The sequence below is a fragment of the Magnolia sinica genome, chromosome 9 (assembly GCF_029962835.1).
Source record: "Magnolia sinica isolate HGM2019 chromosome 9, MsV1, whole genome shotgun sequence".
Classification (NCBI taxonomy): Eukaryota; Viridiplantae; Streptophyta; class Magnoliopsida; order Magnoliales; family Magnoliaceae; genus Magnolia; species Magnolia sinica.
The window spans coordinates 59075465-59096027 of NC_080581.1; the positions used below are offsets into that span (position 1 = coordinate 59075465).

At 40.5% G+C, this 20563-nt stretch overlaps 1 protein-coding gene across 1 annotated transcript in view; it reads left to right on the forward strand.

The window, feature by feature from the left end:
• The window catches only part of LOC131255482 (protease Do-like 9), a 35053-nt gene extending 19709 nt beyond the window's left edge, over positions 1 to 15344 (forward strand). Inside the window, exons 5-9 of the mRNA XM_058256218.1 lie at positions 5192 to 5424; positions 14171 to 14272; positions 14390 to 14440; positions 14538 to 14642; positions 14827 to 15344. Of these exons, the coding sequence (XP_058112201.1) occupies positions 5192 to 5424; positions 14171 to 14272; positions 14390 to 14440; positions 14538 to 14642; positions 14827 to 14925 (590 nt within the window). The 3' untranslated portion in view covers positions 14926 to 15344. The remainder of the gene's footprint in view (positions 1 to 5191; positions 5425 to 14170; positions 14273 to 14389; positions 14441 to 14537; positions 14643 to 14826) is intronic.
• Positions 15345 to 20563: the final 5219 nt, after the last annotated feature.

Genomic DNA, 20563 nt, shown 5'->3' on the forward strand with positions numbered 1-20563 from the left:
TTCGTCTCTTTACAGGGCTTCTCATATTTGGAGGGGCATCTTAAGTACAAAAAATGAGGTTCTAAGAGGCATCAATTTCGAAGTAGGTAATGGCGCCATTATCAGATTTTGGGAAGATCCTTGGGAGGGAGACGTTCCTTTTAGATATTGATTCCCGAATATTTTCAGGCTGGCCCCTAACAAATCTGCTTCTGTCTCAAACTGTTTCTCGTCATCTTTTGGCAAGATTGTTTGGAACGCGGCCTGTAGAAGAAGTCTCCAAGATTGGGAAATATCTGAATACGTGGGCCTTCTCGAATGCATTTACGGAGCTTCTCCCAACCATTTGGTAGCAGATTCTCTGGTTTGGAGACTGGACAATTCTAGTCGATTTTCAGTCAAATCTTTGTATAACCATTCTCAATCCATTTCAGTCCCAGAGGAAGCCCAGGTGACCAAATTCCTTTGGAAATATGTGGCTCCCCCCAGGATAGCTTGTTTTGGCTGGTTGGTTGGTAAAAAGAGAATTCTCACTGTTGATAATCTGAAAAAAAAGGGGAATGCAGATCGTGAACATCTGCTTGTGTTGTATGAAAGAAGAAGAATCGATTGATCACTACTGGTTCACTGCCCATTCATTTCCAGAATCTGGGCAGATTTCTGTCTGTGTTTCAGTATCTCTTGGTGTTTTGCTGGCTTGGTGGAAAGTCTTCTTTCAGTGTGGCATGGGGTCAGCTTGGAAAAAAGGAGAAAGTGTTTATGGAGAATGTCCATCCTTGCTATCTGGTGGTCTGTTTGGGGGGAAAGAAATGAGAGGTGTTTTGTGAACTCCTCAAACTCAGCGGAGTCTATATCAGCTAGGGCTGAGGGTTTTATCATCGATTGGGCAGTCAGTGTTCCTATGTTAAAGGATTATGATTTTTGTTTTCTTATGGCCTAGTGTGTTTGCCCTCTCAGCAGACATACGCAGTTCCCCATCTTTGTTTTGTTTTTTCCTTTCTTTAATAAAATTGCAGTTACCTTTCAAAAAAAAACAATAGTATCAATACATTACAGAAGGGCTGAGCATACATGTATTTTTGGATAGATAAGATTTATTTTCTGGAAGATGGTGGGTTTCCTATGGGTTGGTGGAAACTTCCATAGCACCCTCACAACGAAAGGAATAAAATAAATCATGTGGAGACCTGGAAATAGACTACCATGGAAACAATCAGAACATTCCAAGTCTTCTAATAGTCACCAAGTTGTCATCCTTGCCATAAGTTTCTCAAGAACACTTGAAACCATAGAACTTTCAGGATTTTGTACTTGGTTCCTAGAAGAACTGTTTAAAGTGGCCAAGTGTCAAGCTTAAGACCTGAGCTCCTACTTCAAATCACGCTTAGAACACACAGCTCTGCTCCCGTGTCCTATTTTGCATACTTTTTAACATTTTCAATCAGACAATTCCCCACACCCACACCCAAATTTGCTTTCACATACCTTAACATTCTGTGCAACTATAGTACCATTATATATTTTTTTGAATGGTTAAAATAAATTTATTAGAAAATCCTTTTGTATTCTTTTCCGTTTTTTGGTGCCTTCTCAATAAAATCGTTAACTTGAAAAAAAAATTATTAGAAAAAAGAGAGAATACAATAGGACAAAAATGAAACAGAGCTACAAAGAGAATACGCAAGCTATCTTCTGTCAATGATGGATAGATGATCAATTTGCTCTTGCTTTTGTGAAAGAATCAGCCATGGTATTTGCCTCGCTGTTAACTCTAGACAACACTGCCTCATGAGCACCAGCGAGGTTGGAAATTTCCCCAGTTAGTCTGGCCATCCTCCAAGGACCAGGGTTAACAGCCACTTCTGCCACATTTCGAATCTAAGATACCGATAGGACCAGAGAAATCTGGAAGGGTGCCGCCGCCATCGTGAATGGCACCACCAATACTGGCAGACCCAGTCTCCCTGAGAGCAGCCATCTACATTAATTTCGAACCAACCAGATGTTGGGCTTAACAGATGTTGTTCCATTCCCACCAGATTTCCCCAATTGCCGCATAAAATGCGCCAAACCAGATCCTTTTCCCCACATTTCCCCCACGCTATATAAATCAAGCTGCTAAACAGCTGTGTCAATGAATGCATGAAAACCCAGAACATATCAACCTTTCTTAGCACCCCATACCAGATTTCCCTGACAATGGCGCAGTGGATAAATTTGTGATTAACGTCCTCCTCCGCATTGCAGCATATCACACACCTATTAGGCAGGCGCCACCTTCTTTGGAGTTGGTCCACCATTAGGATTTTCCCCAAACAGGCCAGCCACAAAAAAGGCTCTAATTTTCAGCAGCACTTTTAAAACAGAGTCTGATGAAGAGGGTGGGGAGCTCGAGGAGGAATTGACTAAGACATTGGAGCAGGATTTCACTGAGAATCGCCCGTTGGCATCTGGGCTTTAGATCCGCCTCCTCTTGCCATTGCAAGGGATGTACACAGCCAGCAGAATCTCCAATATGTTTGCTAAGCTACAGATTTACAAGTCTTTTAGATTCCTTCTAACCGTGGGACACCACGCCACCCCTCTGCCCCTTCTGCAAAACATGCGAACTGCTGATATTTCCTGCTCCACTGCAATGAGAAACAAATCTGCAAAATTCTCACATAGAGGGATATCCCCAACCCAAAGGTCTTTCCAGAATCTCACCTGATTCCCTTACCCCAGGGAAATGAAGGTAACCATTGCAAAAGTGTTGCGCCCAGGATATGCCCCTCCAGATATATGATTCTGATCTGCAAGAAGCAATCTCGACATCCCACCTATTGCTGGCTTCCCTGTATTTAGCTGTTAGAAGATACCTAATGCTTGGAGCTTCCCTATTCCTATGCACCACCACCACTTGCAATATTTCATCCCCGACCACTTGCCTCAACAGGCTTGCAGATAATGTCCCAGGACACCGGGTGAACTTTATGGGCTTCAGCCTCAGCCTTCCAAAGAAAATTCTTCTGTAGAGATTCAATCTTTTTAGCAACCTCCATTGGACACTGCAATAAGGATAGCATATACACTGGAATACTCACCAAAGCTACTTTGAACAAAACAATTATTCTACTGATGACAGCAGGCGCCTTTTCCATGAAGCCATTCTTCTGCTGATCTTTTCAATCGAGGAGTCCCAGGCATTCCCACCCGGTCTGTCCACACTGATAGGGAGGGAGAACTGAGTCTGAACACCCAAACTCCTGATCAATCTGTTGCAAGTACTCAATGTCTAGATTTATCCTGGAGATGCAGTGCTTTGCCAGGTTGATATGAAGGCCTGAAATGATCTCGAAACAAGTAAGAATGTCCTGGAATGTAAGAGCTTCCTTGAGCATACCATTGCCAAATAGGATATTGCCGTCTGCTTGCAAACAGTGCAAGATAGCTACGACTGTGTTATCTGAGCACATTCCCTTTTTGATGCCCAAAGACTGTTTTGGAGATCTCTCTCCCTTTCCCCCCCGGCCCTTCTCTCTCTCTCTCTCTCTCTCTCTCTCTGCTTTGGAGATCATTCTAGAAAGCCTTCCCCAGCAATTGCAAATAACAGTGGAGAGAGAGGGTCCCCCTGCTGCAGCCCTCTCTCCCATGAAAAAACCTTTAGAGATTCATTAATCAGAATTGAAAACCAAGCAGAGGAGATGCATGATCTGACCCATTTTTGTCATCTATCTTTGAATTCCATTCTTTTAAGAAGGAACAGGAGAAATGCCCAGTTATTACTGTCAAGTGCTCTTTCAATATGTAAATTGAGGAATCCCGGTTTCCTGCTTCAGTGATAGTGGTCCAAGAGCTGTTAGGTATGAAAGGCCCATCAAGGATAGATCTTTCTGGGACAAAAGCACTTTGAAAGGAGGATATGATCCTGACCACTATCTTCAGACTATTAGCTACCTTGGCAAATCTTGTAAGCACTGCTGATTAGGCTGATAGGTCGATAATTAGATATGCATTCTGCCCCTTCTTTTTTAGGAACTAAAGCAATAAAAGAAGCCCCAGGCGACTCAACATATAATTGCACATTCGTGGAATTCGTCGAATAACTTAATAAGATCCTCAACAATAATGTCCCAGCACCTTTGGAAGAAGGCATTGGGAAGTGAGCCCATCAGGGCCTGGAGCATGGTCACCAGAGGCTTGGAAAGTTGTATCCCTGACTTGACTCCAAACCTGGCTTCAAGCTCCTCAAATTGAGCTGGTAAGATCTGATTGAAGACTAGCCTGCTTAGCCTGGAACGGGATGGAGAGCTTTCAGCAAATGCTGTCTGCAAGTGATCTATAAAGCTGCAGCAAACTTCCCTTCGGAGCAGAGCACAGCATCACCAACTTTAATGCTTACTGTACGATTACTGTGCCCACGAGAGCTTGCTGCCTTATGAAAGAATGCGGTGTTGTCGTCCCCTTCTCTTAATCATTTCTCTCTAGATCTCTGCTTCCAATAGGTCTCCTCTTCTGAGCAGTTCCACTATGGCTGCTCCATACTCCTCTCTTCTAGCTGCTGCTCCGTCAGGCCTCCTGCCTCTTCTTCTGCCCTTTTAAGCTCACAATATTACCAAGTTCTTAAACAATTTTTGTAACAACTGAAATTTCCCTTGGGGAGCCCCTAGTAGATTTTATGCATTCTCAAAATGCTATTATGGTTGTATGTTGTATGGAATACTACTTGCACAGGAAACCTAGGTAGAGACCATTTTTTTTTTTTGTTTTTTTGTGTGAATATAGTTTCTTTTGTTAAATTGTCCATGTCTCTTCATGCAGTCATGGTTATAGTCGGTAGTTATCTTATCCTTTAAATGGAGACTGGCAGATTCAGAATAATTTCAAATTTGATACCTGCAAGTCTGCTACCTTCCAATGATTGTTTTTTAGTTGGTACTACTGGTCTATAAGTTTGATACCAATTGCACTAACATAGGGATTGAGAGAAATTTTATGTTTTTACAAGCAGATTGAAAGATCTGGATATATTAACTGAAACTTCTTGGTAGCTATTAGCTATAAAGTCCTCTAGAATTTGGGAATATGATTTTTTATTTTTATTTTTCCAATTAAAGGAGAGTGATATGTTCAAGCCTTGCATTTCTACCAATATGTTCTATTCTTCTCATTACTTTTATTTATAGCTGTTTAGGTAAACAAATACTCACTTGATTTCTTGTTGATCCTTTAGTTCCTTTCAGGCATGGAGAACGCATTGGTTTTAGTTACCTTGTTTCTCAGAAGTATACTGGTGAAAATGCTGTTGTTAAGGTTCTCCGAAAGTCACAAATTCTTGAATTCAATATAAAACTTACAACCCACAAGCGGCTTATTCCAGCACACATTAAGGGAAAGCCTCCTTCATATTACATTATTGCTGGATTTGTCTTTACAGCCATATCTGTTCCATACCTTCGTTCTGAGGTGGGCAATTAACTTTGATGTCATTGTTACTCTTTCTTCTGTTGCTGACACACACGCACACATAGGGTTGAGCAAAGTGGGGCCCACTGTGACGTGTTTCAGACATCTAATTCAACTGTCGGTTGCACCTCTTGCTTTTAGGCCCAAAGCTGTAAAATCAGCTTGATCCATGACTTAAATAGTCCACTACACAAGAAAAATTTGGGATTGGATGCCTACCATAGGGGTCTGTGTTGGGCCCACGATGATGTGGTTCAGACACAACTTGTTCTTTGTGTGCCCCCCTTGGATGGACTGCTCAATATTCGGGCCATTCTGAAACTCCAGTGGTCTGACTAACTTCTTTTAGAGGTTTTGGGCATGTTTCCCACTGATCCAGATTTAGTTGCAGGATCCTTCTGACTAGGTTCTCTCGCTCTTGCTCTGGCTTCCTACCTATACTTGTTTACATTCTGAAAGAGATGCTTCCCTGCTCCTGCCTGAATTTGTTGGCGCTTCATTTCATGCTTTGTGCAACTATGGTTCCAGATGGTATGGTCCACCTGAGTTCTGGATCTGGCTGATTTTGGCCCACCTAATACATGGTTTGGAGGTTTGAATACATCACAGTGGGCCCCACACTTAAAAAAAAAATGGATTCCTACACCCATTTGAATGGCCTTGCCTGAAAATTTCCACACACACACACACACACACACATTATGCATAATATATAGTGGAAAGATCCCATAGTTGTCAAGCAAAATGGGCCCCATCATGACGTGTCAGACATCCAACTTGTCCACCTGTTACATACCTTAATCTTAGGCCCACATCTTGACAAAAAGGGGATGCCCACTATAGGTTTGTGTGTGGGGCCCATCATGATTTTTATATAACATCCAACCCATTTGTCATGTTTGCCCCACCTGGATGAAGGGACAAACCAAATATCTGGCCATTCCAGATCAGCTAGGCCATATGTTTTAGGCATGATTTTTGCAGTGTTACCTGTGGTGTGGTCCACCTGAGTTTTGGATTGGGCTGATTTTCTGGGTGTCCAGTTTTCATTGTGAGCTGGATCTGATGCATGGTTTAGATGCTCCCCACACATCATAGTGCACCCCCACACGTGTGTACTGGATGGTCAACACCATGGGATGTTTTCTCATGCATGCACACATTTTGAATCTGTTGAAAGTAAATTTTAGATCTGCTTGTTCTTCTTGTAAAATATTAGTAGAGGGCATTTGCATTCAAATTCATAGGGATTTGGTTTGGTCATTGAATAGTTAAATGCATCCTTGACTTATTCAAAATTTGTTGTGCTTCAGTGACTTGATTTTCTTCACAATTTTGAATTGAAATAATTATCTACAACTTTCATGTTCAACCCTAATGCTAATGTCCTTGCTGTAGCTTTCAGTAATAAGTTACCACCATCATCCTTGTAGTAGTCATCGTTACCTTGCCCTAGTTATTTGATTGGCTTTGTGAATCCTGTTTCTCCAATTTCCTGCCTGCAAAAAATAAAAAATAAAAAATCCTGCCTGTCCCTGTTGTTGGTAAATAAACATGCTTTCATGCCCTAGTTATTTGATTGGCTTCGAGAATCCTGTTTCGATTATCCTTGTTCCACACTCTTCAATCCTAATGAAAGTTCCTATTCAATCTGGATCATTAATTAATCCAGTCTCCATCTTTGAAAGAAACCTAACTGTCAATCTTGAATAAAAAGCTTAGTCTCCAAAGCAAGAGACATTGGCATGGAATGTTTCAAAAATCAGACATGTCTGGCGGTTTCAAGTAACTAAGCATACAGAACTACCTGAATTTCTTTGCCTATATATGTATTGTGAAATCTCAGATTAGGGATCTTGTTTTCAATAGGCTCTATGGTAATGATAATTGATTGATAGCATTATTTTTTGATCAATGGAATGTTCAGTTATTTTTGTGTTGATTTCAATATGACTGCAATAAGAACATCATCAAGGACTGTTTGTTCCCCTTCCTTTCCCCAGTCTTTGGGATCTGTATGTCCTGAAAGTGTACAACACACGTCCTATGTCCCTAACAAGATAATAAATGGGAAGGACAGGTGATGCCACAAGAACTGCAAAATTGAATATGGAAACTGTATTCACAGAAGCTTCATGTGGCAGAAACCTAGATCCAAATCTTTAGTCTGCACACAGTTTTCATTTCATGAATATAAAAATTGTATAAAAAGAAGAGCAAAATATAGAGCCTGAGCACTGAAAAAGGGGCCCAAGAAATGAACTACACCAATATGCACACTTAAAGAAGTTATTGCCTCATACCTCCAACCATCAAAGAATCACGGGAAACCCCCACCTTGGCTATAGTGCAAGTCATTAAAAAATGGTTACATAATGGCTGTAATGGTAATGGCATGGGTCATTATGCAATACGGGGTTGTACGGCCCGTGTCAAAAGTTTTGGACTGTAATGGTTTGTTATGACCGTTAGAGGGATAATGATCCCACATATATCGAATCGAGACAAGATGTCTCTATCCTTAATGTCGGAGAGAGAGGGAGAGAGTCTAGGTCGCCTATCTCAGACGATTGCCCGATCGAGTGACACGTTGCAACCCTTATGGTCTATCGTGCTAGGTATGGCTGGGATATTTGAGATATTTGAGATCTATAACATGTACAAATACTTGAATTTTAAATCCAATCATCTATCATTTATGAACAATTACTCAAATAGAAACTACATTTATCATCATTTCTACTGAATACTATATTAAGCAATCAATAAGATAAATGAACTAAGCTAACTATCATGATGTAGAAAAGCCTGAGAGGTGATCCTCACCTTTCAAGAGTCGAATTGGCTTCCAATGTTGTTAGATACTCGCATACACACTTTAAGATCCAACCTTTAACAAAGTTAGCACATATGGTGTGGTTAGATCGCCACAATACATCATTTGTATGGTTAGGTAAAAAATATGGTTTAATGGTGTAGATCTAGGGTTTTTAACCTAGGGTATACATTTAGGTTTTAACATCAAAATCTATAGACAAGGTGAATCTAATACACATTACACAAATTAGAGATAACTCACCCCTATTAACTGAACCGACTCCACCCGAACTTAACTTCAACTCAGTTCAAACGAAAGATTCCTACACATGGAATTTATGTATATTCATTAGGAATCAAATGACATATATAATTATAAGTGAAACCCTAAAATTCTCAAGACTAACTAACCTTGTCCAGACTAAGTTAACTTCACTTGGTGTTGAAACTTGGCTCTCCACTCAAACCAAACTCAGCGAATTACCCACTTAAGTTCCCCTGAAATCGTTAAAACTGAACTGAACCAAACTAGGTTCGAATTGGGCTGCACTCAATGAAACTCACCGAGTTAACTCAGCGGCAACTTGACCGTAGCAACCCCTATTTAGCCTCAACTCGAATGCAATCTGGTGAGAAAATTCGACATTCCGGACTAGCACCCACTTACTGAAATAAAATTCTCAAAATTAGATTTCAAATCAAGTGCAAACTCAATAAAACTCACTGAGTCAACTCACCTCAAACATCTTGCCTCATCTTTACTCAACTCGTCCAAAACCAAGCGCCCTCGTAGCCTGCAGCAGCTGCAATGCATAACCGCGCCTATTCATCTACTGACCTGGTTAGCAGCGCCCCAACTCACCCTCATAAATTGGTGTGTTGGACCGCCAACTGAGTCAACTCGGCAACAACTTGGTTGCAATGTGGTATTCGCCGAATAGTGCCCTCTCTTCCCTTATGCTTTCTTTCCTTCTTTCTCTTTCTCACGACCAAACAGGGTCTGGACTTGACCTAGACTCGGATCAACTCGACAAGGTTAGCAGCTAACCGAGTTAACTCAGTTGGATGAAGAAGAACCCGGTCAATAGATCTCTTCCTTCCCTTTCTCTTCTTTCTTCCTCCTACAAGATAGTATAAGAACTAAACCTACACCAGGTCAGAATGTCGGCCAACTTAGCTAGTTTGCTACCCTCGAACGCTTGACTCAATTGGGTTATACTCGGTGGGTATCAAACCCGAACTCGCCAACAGGTCCCGATCTTCTTTCTCTTCTTCTTCCTCCTCCTCCTCCTCTCTCTCTCTCTGGAAAGACCCAAGTTGAGTCGGAACTCAACCCAGCCATGTCCTGATTAAATAGACTCGCCAAGAAGACTCTCCTCCTCACCTTCCTCTTCTTTTCCCTTCCATTCCTTTCATCCCAGCTACACCAAGAACATGACCAACAAAAGATCAGTGGCTGAGGTGCAGTTCGTTGGGGAAGACGACCGAGCTTCAATGGCAGATCAAAACCCGACGAATGTTTCCTTGTTCTGCTTCATGTGGACGACTCTGATTGATCCCACGGTGCTTCCAGATCGTTGATTTCGAAGCTCTAGATGCATTTCCTTAGTGGGTTTGAAGCTTGAAGGTTTCAGCCGGTTTTCTTGAGCTGCCGCAATAACAAGAGAAGAAATTTGCTGCCATCTAATTCTCTTGTCTTCTATATTGTACCCTAACCTCTTAGAACTGGTGGATGGATAATGGCCGGGATTTGATATTTGTGTGTTGTTTCTAAAAACAGTCAGTAGCAAGGAGCTCTTTGCATCAGTTTTCCACAAGAAACCCTAATCTGAGAGAATGGAATGAGTGGCTAGGATCTTTCAAAACGGAGGGCCGAGGTTTTGAGAGCTAGACTCACACAGATTGCCAGAGTGGCAAGGAGAAGCGGAAAATTCCGTTTTCGAAAATTTTCAACTATGCGCTACTCCATTTGCAATTGCACCTAAGATAGTTCGCATGCATGTGAGTTCCAATGTGCGTGATCTATTGGGTGTAGGTCAAAATCAACTTCTCTGAATGATGGACGGTTCAGATCACTGATACAAGCTGAAATGGTGGGCCAAATCTAGATCGAATGCACGCTTCCTGTTCGCATCCTCGCTCACGTGCCAGCCACTTGCTCTCAACATTGTGCGCTCATACGTGTGCAACAACGTGCAGAAGTTTTGGGTTTTGACGAAATTTCATGGACTAAATGATGGATGGTTCTGATCATCCGAGTTTGTCCATGATGGTGGGCCACAAAAATCCCAAGCGGATGCTGTCTGTTTAAAACATTACCACGACAGTAAAACAAAAGGAGGAAGAATTCCTTCCTCTTTCGGAATTCATCGGGTCAACATCTAGTTGACCCGGTTGTGTGGTTCAGTGTAATGCTGGTGCACCGCCTCTGGTGTATACACAGTGGTGTGGGGCCGACATTGATGTTTAATGAAATCCCTTCTGTCCATCTGTTTTTCCTGCCTGATTTGGCCCATGGGTATGAGAATGAGGTTGATCTAAAACTTAGGTGGTTTGCAAAATCATTAGATGCGTTTGAAATTGCATACAGTTGAAACCTCCTTGTAGTTTGATCTGATGAGCGGTTTGGCTCAGTGGGTGGCCATCTAGGGTTGAGTTGTGGCTTATCCGGTAGTCTCACTATCTAGCCACCATCTCGGTGTGCAGTTCGGATTAACTAGCATTGAATTCGAACTAGTTATCTTGATCGAATGGTCACAAGGAGCTGGGTTTCGAGATCAATGGTTGATTGATATTGAAATCTTAAATTAAGGATTTGTAGGGTTCTTTGAGGTTGTCCTTGCATATATGTATGATCAAATCTTCTGACAAACAGTCGGATTGTGAAGGTATTCTTAATAGAAAGTGCATGACTGATCTCAATTTTTGATAGTTGCTCTCCTAATTCAATGGTTGAATTAGCTTAAGTTCATGAATAAAAGACCTAGGGTTCCTCAAGGATGTTCAGATGAAAGTTAATGGTTAGATCACCTTTAAATGTCTACAAGGAGTCTCTTTTTACAGTTGGATCAATATATGATTGAGTATATGAATTGATATGGAATCGATTATACAATTGGTCTAACTTCATGATTACGTTGAATGATTGTACACACCAATTTAGGGCAAAGTTGAGGGATTGGCTCGTCTTTGGGATTTGATCGCTTTGAAGTGTTTAGGTGTGATCTTACAAGTCTCGACAGGGTAAATTTAGATCATGGGTTGAATAATCATTGATGATGTAATCCTACATTGAGAAGTCAATGATCAATCAAGGGCTTATTGATATCAAATCAGATAGGTAGTTGTGTGGTCAACATTAGGTTGTTAAGATGGTGAATCGTGATTAATCAAGCAATGTGTAAGTTATAGGTTATATGTGTTCTCTTCTCGCACATGCTCATGATAAACTTGATTTAAATGGTAATACCAGAGTACTGAAAAGTATGGGGTGTTACACTTACTTTCATGCCTAGTGTGGGATATATGAAATACACATGAGTGGTAACTGAAGGTCTTTGATACATTGGATGATCTCTTAAAGTATCCAGAGTCGAAGTACCCAGGGGACAAGTCTTAGGGTGCTGCTGCAGAATGAAGTGTTATTGTAGCTGTCCTAATATTGTGTTGTATTCCTAGATTTAGAGAACAGAGAAATCACTACCCATCAATAATCTTACGTCTGTGGCGAACTCGGGAAAGAAAAGAAGCTTCAGTCCTTACTGTAATTCTAATGTAATGTTAAAACATGGACACAGTGAAAATTGCCTTCCATCAATTTTATATGTAACAAAGCGGAACAAAAACTTGGGTCCTCATAGTAGCTTTAATGAATCTTAGATTTAGATATTGGAAAGTTAACTTCCTATTGAGTTTTATCTATAGTTAAAAGATTAAAATAACCTTTGGGGTACACTAGAAGGGCTAGTCACAAGATACCCTGAGATAATGCAGAGACAAGCTAACAAGTCAGTGCAAAAATGCAATGTGTTTGTGCAATGTTGTTCATGTCAAGTAGAAGGTTGATTGTGGTCCATGCTCTTGTCAGCGCCACAATCTGGCAAGAGACATACAACATAAAAAACTTTAAAATGGTTAAATCAACCATTTCCGACCATAAGTACCCTTGCCAACATGCCATTCACAGGTGATTAGCTGAAACCTGACAATTCATGGTTCTTAGAGCTAACCAGGAACTGGACACTCCATTTCACTTTATGATAGAATATTTTCAAGCATTCATGATTTCACCTGAGCCTTTTATTTCATAAATGATTCATTGGTCTTTTGATAATCATCCTCGTCATAATCATAACTTTGTCCCAGCTTTTTGGGTTTGGTTCTGTCTCATTTTGCCAAGAGATTTGGAATATGAATTTCCATGATCTCTTGGGAGTATTGATTACTGGTTACCCTCCTGGCAACAAACCCATCCTTTACCTGTGTTTGGGACTGGCTTGTGTTTCTATGAGGCGGATTTAAACATATCCATTGCTATACGTGAAAGTAATTATTTATGGTTTCTGGGGAGAGCTTTTCAGTTAAAAATGATGGTCAAGAGATTTTTCAAAGCGATTTATTTCGTTATCTTCAGTCGCTTTCTCGCTAAGAATGGGAAGGTTGATGAGGATGTTTTGAATAGAATTGGAGCTGGGTCAATGAAGTATATATGCACCTTTGCGGTGTTGTGTGATAGCTGCATATCCTTATGAAACTTAGGGGACAATTTTATAAACCTTCATCAAACTGGTTATGTTATGTATGGTGGTCTTGGACTTTTAGAAGTCAACATCAGTAGAGCTTGAGTGTTTTAGAAATTTGGATGTTGGTATGGTCATGTGAGGTCATTGGAGCAGCCTAAAAATGATGGCAAGCAAACTGTTATGGTTCATTCATGTGCGGCAAGGACCAAAATGGCACCGGTGAGGAGAGGAACATTGATTAGGGTTGGCTTCAAAATTGAATAAGAGGAAGACCTAAAAGGATTTGGATCGAGGCAGTGAGAAGGGATATGAAGGCTTGCCCAGTTACCTAGTGTGAGGCCTTACATGGAAATGAGTGGAGTAGGTTTTGTAAAGCTGACCCCAAATAAGGAGGACAACACTATGGATGATGATGACCATGGGGCACTAGAAACTGATCTGTTGGTGTGTGATCTTCCAAGCCTCAAGGGACAAAACAATTGGGGCCACGCAAATCACCGGTGGGCCTGTGGTTCAGCCAATCGGGTCTTAGGGTTCCATGTGTTGTGTACACAAGAAAAGAAAAAATGTCGGGATGTCCCTAAATGGCACATGAACAATTTGGGGTGTGCTGGGTTAAAACAGTATCATTGCAATAAGTTAAATTGATAACAAATTCTGAGCCCGTTAGCTGCCACCTTTCCACCTTCAGTATATGTAGGCAACGCAGTTGCACTTGTGGGTGTGATTGCATTCATGCTTTTCCTTGTGTAAATTGCTTTTTAAAAAAATAAAACAAAAAAAAAAACCTAGTACTGTTGATTTTGGTGTTTGCTTGTCTGATAAATCAACCTCTTCCTCTTCTTTTTTATTTTAAATTAAAAAAATCTTTTTTAAATGCAGTTCTGTGGTTTCATAATTGAACTTTCTATACAGTTGACACTGATTTCCTAAAAAAGGCGATGAATAAAATTTGAGGGAAACAAATTGTGACTCATATATTGATGAGCATGGTTATCATACCAGGCATGAGCTGAATGTCAATCGTATTAGGCAGTCATGGCTGTCACATGTGTCCTTGCAAATTGTTTGCCTTTTCGTCATTGTTTTTGCTTACCAAAATGTATTATAATTGTCAGATGTGTAAAATTCATGTGTTGTTGTTGCTTGGTGTGACCTGAGTTTCTTACCTTTCATTTCAAACACAGTACGGAAAGGAATATGAATATGAGGCACCTGTGAAGCTGTTGGACAAGCATTTGCACTCCATGGCACAATCCGTTGATGAGCAACTTGTGGTGGTTTCTCAGGTTCCTTTTTCCATGACATTACTGACGACGTAGTCTTCATTTAGATGTGGCTTGGTATGGTAGTAAGCATCCAGTGGATCCTCGGAACTTAGAAGTCTTTTCTTTGTCGCTTTGTAGGTTCTCGTTGCAGATATTAATATTGGTTATGAAGACATTGTCAACACTCAGGTCAGGAGCAGCCCTTTGAAGCTGTATGGTGATAAACTTCTTACTTTGACATTCATAGCATTTCAGTTCCTGAGAACCGTCTCATTCTTGTGTGTAGGTTCTTGCTTTCAACAGCAAACCTGTCAAGAATTTGAAGGGATTGGCAAGCATGGTAGAGAGCTGTAGCGATGAGTTTTTACAGTTTGATCTGGAGTATCAACAGGTCTCTCTCTCTCTCTCTCTCTCTCTCTCTCTCTCTTACTGTCTCTGTGTGTGTGTGTGTGTGTGTGTGTGTACACCATCTTAAAGATGAGTGAGGAATGTGAAGACAGTAACCAGTTTGAAGTTTCTACGTAACACAGGACACTTGTAAGCTAACTGGTAGAGTTCCCTTTGCTCATCCGCAGATAGTTGTCCTCCAGACAGAAACTGCGAAGGCTGCGACGCTAGATATCCTTACAACACATTGCATACCTTCAGCTATGTCCGAAGATCTAAGGACTTGAAGTTCAGCTGCTCTGTGGATGCATATGCATATATCTAAGCAGCCAAACTACTTAGGTTTCTTTTTGCAGGTCTTTTGGTAACTTGGAAATTGGTTGGTTGGAGCTGCGCAGGGGGGTAAGTTGTTTCTCAATCCCATTAATATGGGCCCCAATGAGAAAAGAAGCCATTCAGAGGTTGCATTGGCATTTTTTAATATATTTTCTGAACCTCTAAGAGAACTGCTGGTTCAATCATGCAAACCTACATCTGACATTTAGCATAGGTATGGAATGCTCACGCTAAATTGAAGTTTGGCTATGATTTTTGTTAGGAATTTTTGGCATAAAGTTCTTTTTTTTGATGAATGTGATCGAATTATGCAAAGCCACAGTTTTTAGGTGAGCATACTGTAATGAAGAGATCCATTGGATCTGGTTTTTTTTTTTTTTGTTGTTGTTGTTGTTGTTGTTGTTGTTGTGGAAAATGATCAATTAGACATTAAACCTCATGCAGTCTATTGCTTTATTATTTGATTGTTTCTTGTTGGAGATGCACGAGGTCCACTTGGTTTGGTGGTAACTTGGGGTAGAGATTTTTGCAGCGTGCTTCTTAGGATAAAGATGAACTTCACAGAAATTGCAACCCAGTAATGTGAGCAAGGGATCTCAATCCATGAATGCAAATGATGTCCAAGATGGCATGGCATGGACCATTGCAGTGGGGGCCCATATCATTGTTCGGATTGCTGCTCCATAGGGACCAGCTTTACTTAGGAAACTTAAGCATGGGGTAGGGAGAGTTGGAGGAAGCAGCAGCCTGCACAAGCAAACCCAAAGACAGGTGGGAGCAGTATAGGAATGGATAAAATGGGCCTACACAAGCAAACGCAAAGACTGGTGGGAGCAGGTGAAATCCAAGCCATCTGTTAATAAGCACGCTGATTTGCGATTACCATTGATCTATATTGAAAAGAAAAAATAAAAAATAAAATCTATATTTAATGTCCTGTAGAATTTCACTAAATCCAAGCCATCTGTTTGTTAATAAACACGATGATTTGCAAATGCCATTGATCTATATTGAAAAGAAAGAGAAAAAAATCTCATTTAGGGGCCATTTGGATAGTAAGTTACTTAAGATAAGCTACTTATGCCTCAAGTAGCTTACCCTGATTTCTACTTATCAAACTGAAGTGATTAAGTAATTTTAAATTTTAAAAAAAGCTACTTATCATTGACATAAACCAAACTTATCCCAAATTAGTTAACTTATCTACTGCCATAAGTAGAAAAAAGTAACTTATTTGGTGGTATCCTTGGGCCCCCTTGTAGAATTTCAAAGGTCACAACGAACTTAAAATTAATTGCATGGGCAAAAAATGTGCGTTATATGTATATATAGTAGACAAAATACTTTGCTGGCTATATATACTGGTGTATAGATAAGGTGCATTGGAGATTATCTGATGGCAGAGCATATAATACACATTTATTATATCTTTGAGGCCAACCTTAATGACCAGGTAACACCTATTACGTCGATGTGAATGACTTAGCTTGACTGGGGGGCTCGAATGGACCATAACAAGGGAAATAATGTGAATGAGTTGCATATTGTTCTCTTCTCTCCATAACATACCTGTGTGTAGTATTTGATTTATTTATTTTTACTTTTTAAAAAAAAGCTTGCAGGGTTTGAAAATAAAACAAATTAAAACAGAGATAAATTGCCAGATAGATAAGATCAGTGGGAGGGATTAGATTAGAGTGGATGATATTTTGTGTTAATTGTTGTCTTTTGGATATATCCTAGATTTTAGATATCCAAATCTTAGGTTTTTCTATATATTTAGTTATTGTTAAATAATAAAGCAAAGATAGATTAGTCGTGTATTAGGTCCAACACATTCATGGGCTACCATGCAAACATCAAGCTGATTTGAAAAATATTAACAATATTGAAATTCTATGTAAAAATAAATAAAATAAAAATGTAAACAAGCCATGCGAGAGGGGTTTCATGAGTTGTGATGGCTCAGGCAAAAATTGTTGGCGAGAGTAGTTTTGCGAGGTGATTCTTTATGAGAGGAATTAGAAGTTTATAAAGATGAAAAGGGGAGAGACTTGTCCCATACTGATTTGCAAGAGTAAAGGAGGAATGTCTCAAGGGTTTGTAGCAGAAGTTCAAGAGAGCCTCCTTGAGACAACTCTAGAGTAGCTATGGATTTAGCTCTCGTGGGCTTCTAGGAGAAGTTATTTGAGAGAGCCTCCTGGAGACAACTCCAGAGTAGCTACAGATTCAGCTCATGGTCCTCTGAGGGACCATAATCGAGAAGAAGAAAGAGACAATAGCAGGAACCTTCTGGCGTGCCATGCCATTCTCATGGGAGGTCCTTGGTCCCGGAGCTTCCCAATTAGGGAATTTGTTTCTCGTCGAAGCCAGTTCCTAGGTGAGGTGAAAGGAGTATAATATATTGAATTTTGTCAGGGATTCCTGGTTGTGAGAAACTGCTGCTAGAAATGACTCCTGCTTGCTCGAAAGAGCTACTAGCTGTGGGAAGTTGGGCAGGGAGAAAGCTCCCACCTTGTGGGTATGTAAGGAGTTTTGTACGGATCCTGATTGTAGAGGAAGAATGGGATTGGATGTTAGGGGAAGAGTGAAAATTGGAAGGTGCCAAGGCACAGAAGAACTGACTTAAGCATTAGGCATAAGAGCATGTGTGCTCTACACAACTTTGTCTTACAAGAGACGGTGCATCATTTCTTGCATTACCTTCACGCTTTGTGTTAATTCTTGCATGGATGGGGTGGGTACGAGTTCTGCCAGCTTTGCCAGTAAAGGCTTAGATTAGGTGACTTGGGTGCTGGCAGGGTAAGAGGTTCTTCCTCATGGGTGGTTATAATTTCCTGAGATCTCATACTTATGAAGCTACATGGAAAATTGTGAATGGAGATTATTTATATATCTAGCAATCTAGATTTATTTATTCATATTTCATTAAAAAAATAATAAATAAAATTTCAAAAAAAAAAATCTGTAGCCATTTCCACCTGCTGCTTGGCAGGTTTAGCTACTGGATGGTTAGCAGTCTTAGATTAACGCGGTGCATGCATCATGGCCCATCTAAAGTGAGGCTGAGATAAACAGTTGGTCAATCATAGATGGTTGTCTTGTGTATTGGGGCTCACACAAGACAATTTGGGTAGCCAACATACCTTTAACTTTCTTACCTTTTAATCCATTTTCATTCTCTAAATGTGTATTTCATGTGTTTGTGAGATCAAGGCGCAGTCAGAAGGAAGCTGTGGGCCATGTGAGTCCTCTGCGATGGTCTAAAATTCCAATGTATTATGAAATTCAGGAATGCTTGGGTGCAGCCATGCTTATCTGGCTTTAAATGCATCCTAGTATTTGGTGACATACCAATGCCCACCGTTGAAACTTTCCTAGGGCCCACCATGATGTTTATTTGCCATCCAACATGTTCATGAGGTCATGCAGAGATGGACCAAAGGAAAACACAAATACCAGCTTGATCCAAAACTTCTGTGGCCCACAAGAAGTTTTCAATGGTAAGAGTTCAATCCCCTGTTTCCTGTGGTGTGGTCCACTTTGAGCTATGAATCTGTCTTAGTTTTGGGCTCATGACCTTAGAATGATGTGGAAAAATGAATGGATGGCATGGATAAAACACATACATAATTGTGGAGCCCACAGAGTTTCACCACATATACACAGTACCAACGTCCGTGCTGTGTTCTGCACTACAATCCGAGTCCGTTGTACATGTGTCTTAAAAATAAAAAAATCACACCAATTGGATCATCTATTGCATCTGATCCATGCCCTAACAATAGATGATTTGGATAACTCACAACAGAAGGTCTAATCACTAATATGAACCGTCGATTTTGGCGGGAACACCATGGATACCATGTTCAACGTATTATTTCGGTTTTACGCTCATAACCATCCCACTTGATGGATTGGACTCTGACAGTTCTGAGAAAGAAGGCAAGCGTTAGATGGTTGAGATCCTCTGATCCATGTAATTTTTCCATGGTGGCCAATGAAGAGTTGTTAGTACCTAGTGCGTGGTCCAGATTGTCTATTGGACTGCGTGGATTTTCGCAGGAAGTTCCTGCGCTGAGATGCTAGGTGGGGACCATCATGATGTTTCTGAAAAATCCACCCCATCCATCTGTTTTCCCATATCATTTTAGGACATGAAACAATAAAACAAGTGGATCCAAGACTCAAGTGCGCTGCACGAGAAGAAACAGGACATTCAGTGGGAATGACCTTGTAAACGGTTTACATGGCATATAAACATCAAGGTGGAGCCGAGAAGGTTTATCGGTAGGAAACTTGTTTTGGATTCAACTGATTTTTTCGTCTCATATCTTAAAATAATCTGGAAAAAAAAAAAAGAAGGAATTTTCAGAAAAAGTCATGATTATTCATGATGGGCTCTCGACCAAGCGTCCCAGCACAGGAACTACTTGTAAACATGTTGAAAAGGGACGCGGATTTCCTGCCACTTTGGATCGGAAGTTCCTGAAAAAGGATGTTGAGTGGGGCCCACTATGATGTTTGTGAGAAATCCACTCCGTCTATCTATTTTGCTGGCTCATTTTAGATTCTGTCATAAAAAATGTGAGGTGGATTCAAAACTCAAGTGGGTCATACAGAGGAAAAAATTGGGGAAAGAAATGGATACCATTGAAACCTTCCTTAGGCTCCACCTTGATGTTTATATGCCATCCAAATCGTTTGTAAGGTCATTCCCAATTTCCCATTGGGATGAAGTGAAAACTGAAAAAACAAATGGCCCCATACAAAACTTTTATGAAAAGAATGTTTCAAGGGTGCTCATTGAATCTCTATTGTTTCCTCTTGTGTGACCCACTTAGTTTTGAATCCACCACATTATTTGGTCGAATGTCCTAAAATTAACACCTCATTTTTCTCCGAAAGTCTTAAAATTAACACGCGAAACAGATGAACAGGGTAGATTTCTCACAAACATGTCATTGGATCCTACCTATCATTCTTGGATAAGAACTTCTCACGAAAGGCTTTGGCAGGAAATAGGCGTCAGTTGAAAAGGCGCTGGGCGCAGCTCCGAACCTATGAAATTCTAGAACGGTATCATCTACCCTTGTCAGCAATTCATTATTACAAGGGTGCACCTGGGCTGCAGAAGGAAGGGGATTAGGCACCCCTTGGTGTATGTATTCTGTATCCACCCCGTCCATCCGCTTTTCCGTCATTTTAGGGCATGATCTCAAAAATGAAGAAGATCCAAATTATCAGGTGGATCATACTCTAGAAAACAATGATGATTGAATACCCTACCATTGAAAACATCATAGGGCGCACTTTAATGTTTAAGTGGTGTTTATTTGCCATCCAATCTATTGATAAGATCACATAAGCATTGATGAATGGAAACAACAAATATCAGCTAGATCGGAAACTTTTGCAGCCCATTAATAGTCAATCACCACTGTTTCCTATGGTATGGTCCACTTGATGATTCGATCTACTTCATTTTTTAGACAACACCCTGAAGTGATGTGGCAAAACGGATGTAGTGGATACATAATACACAGATCAAGGTGGGCTCCAGCGTAAGGAATGGACCATCTTGAGTGA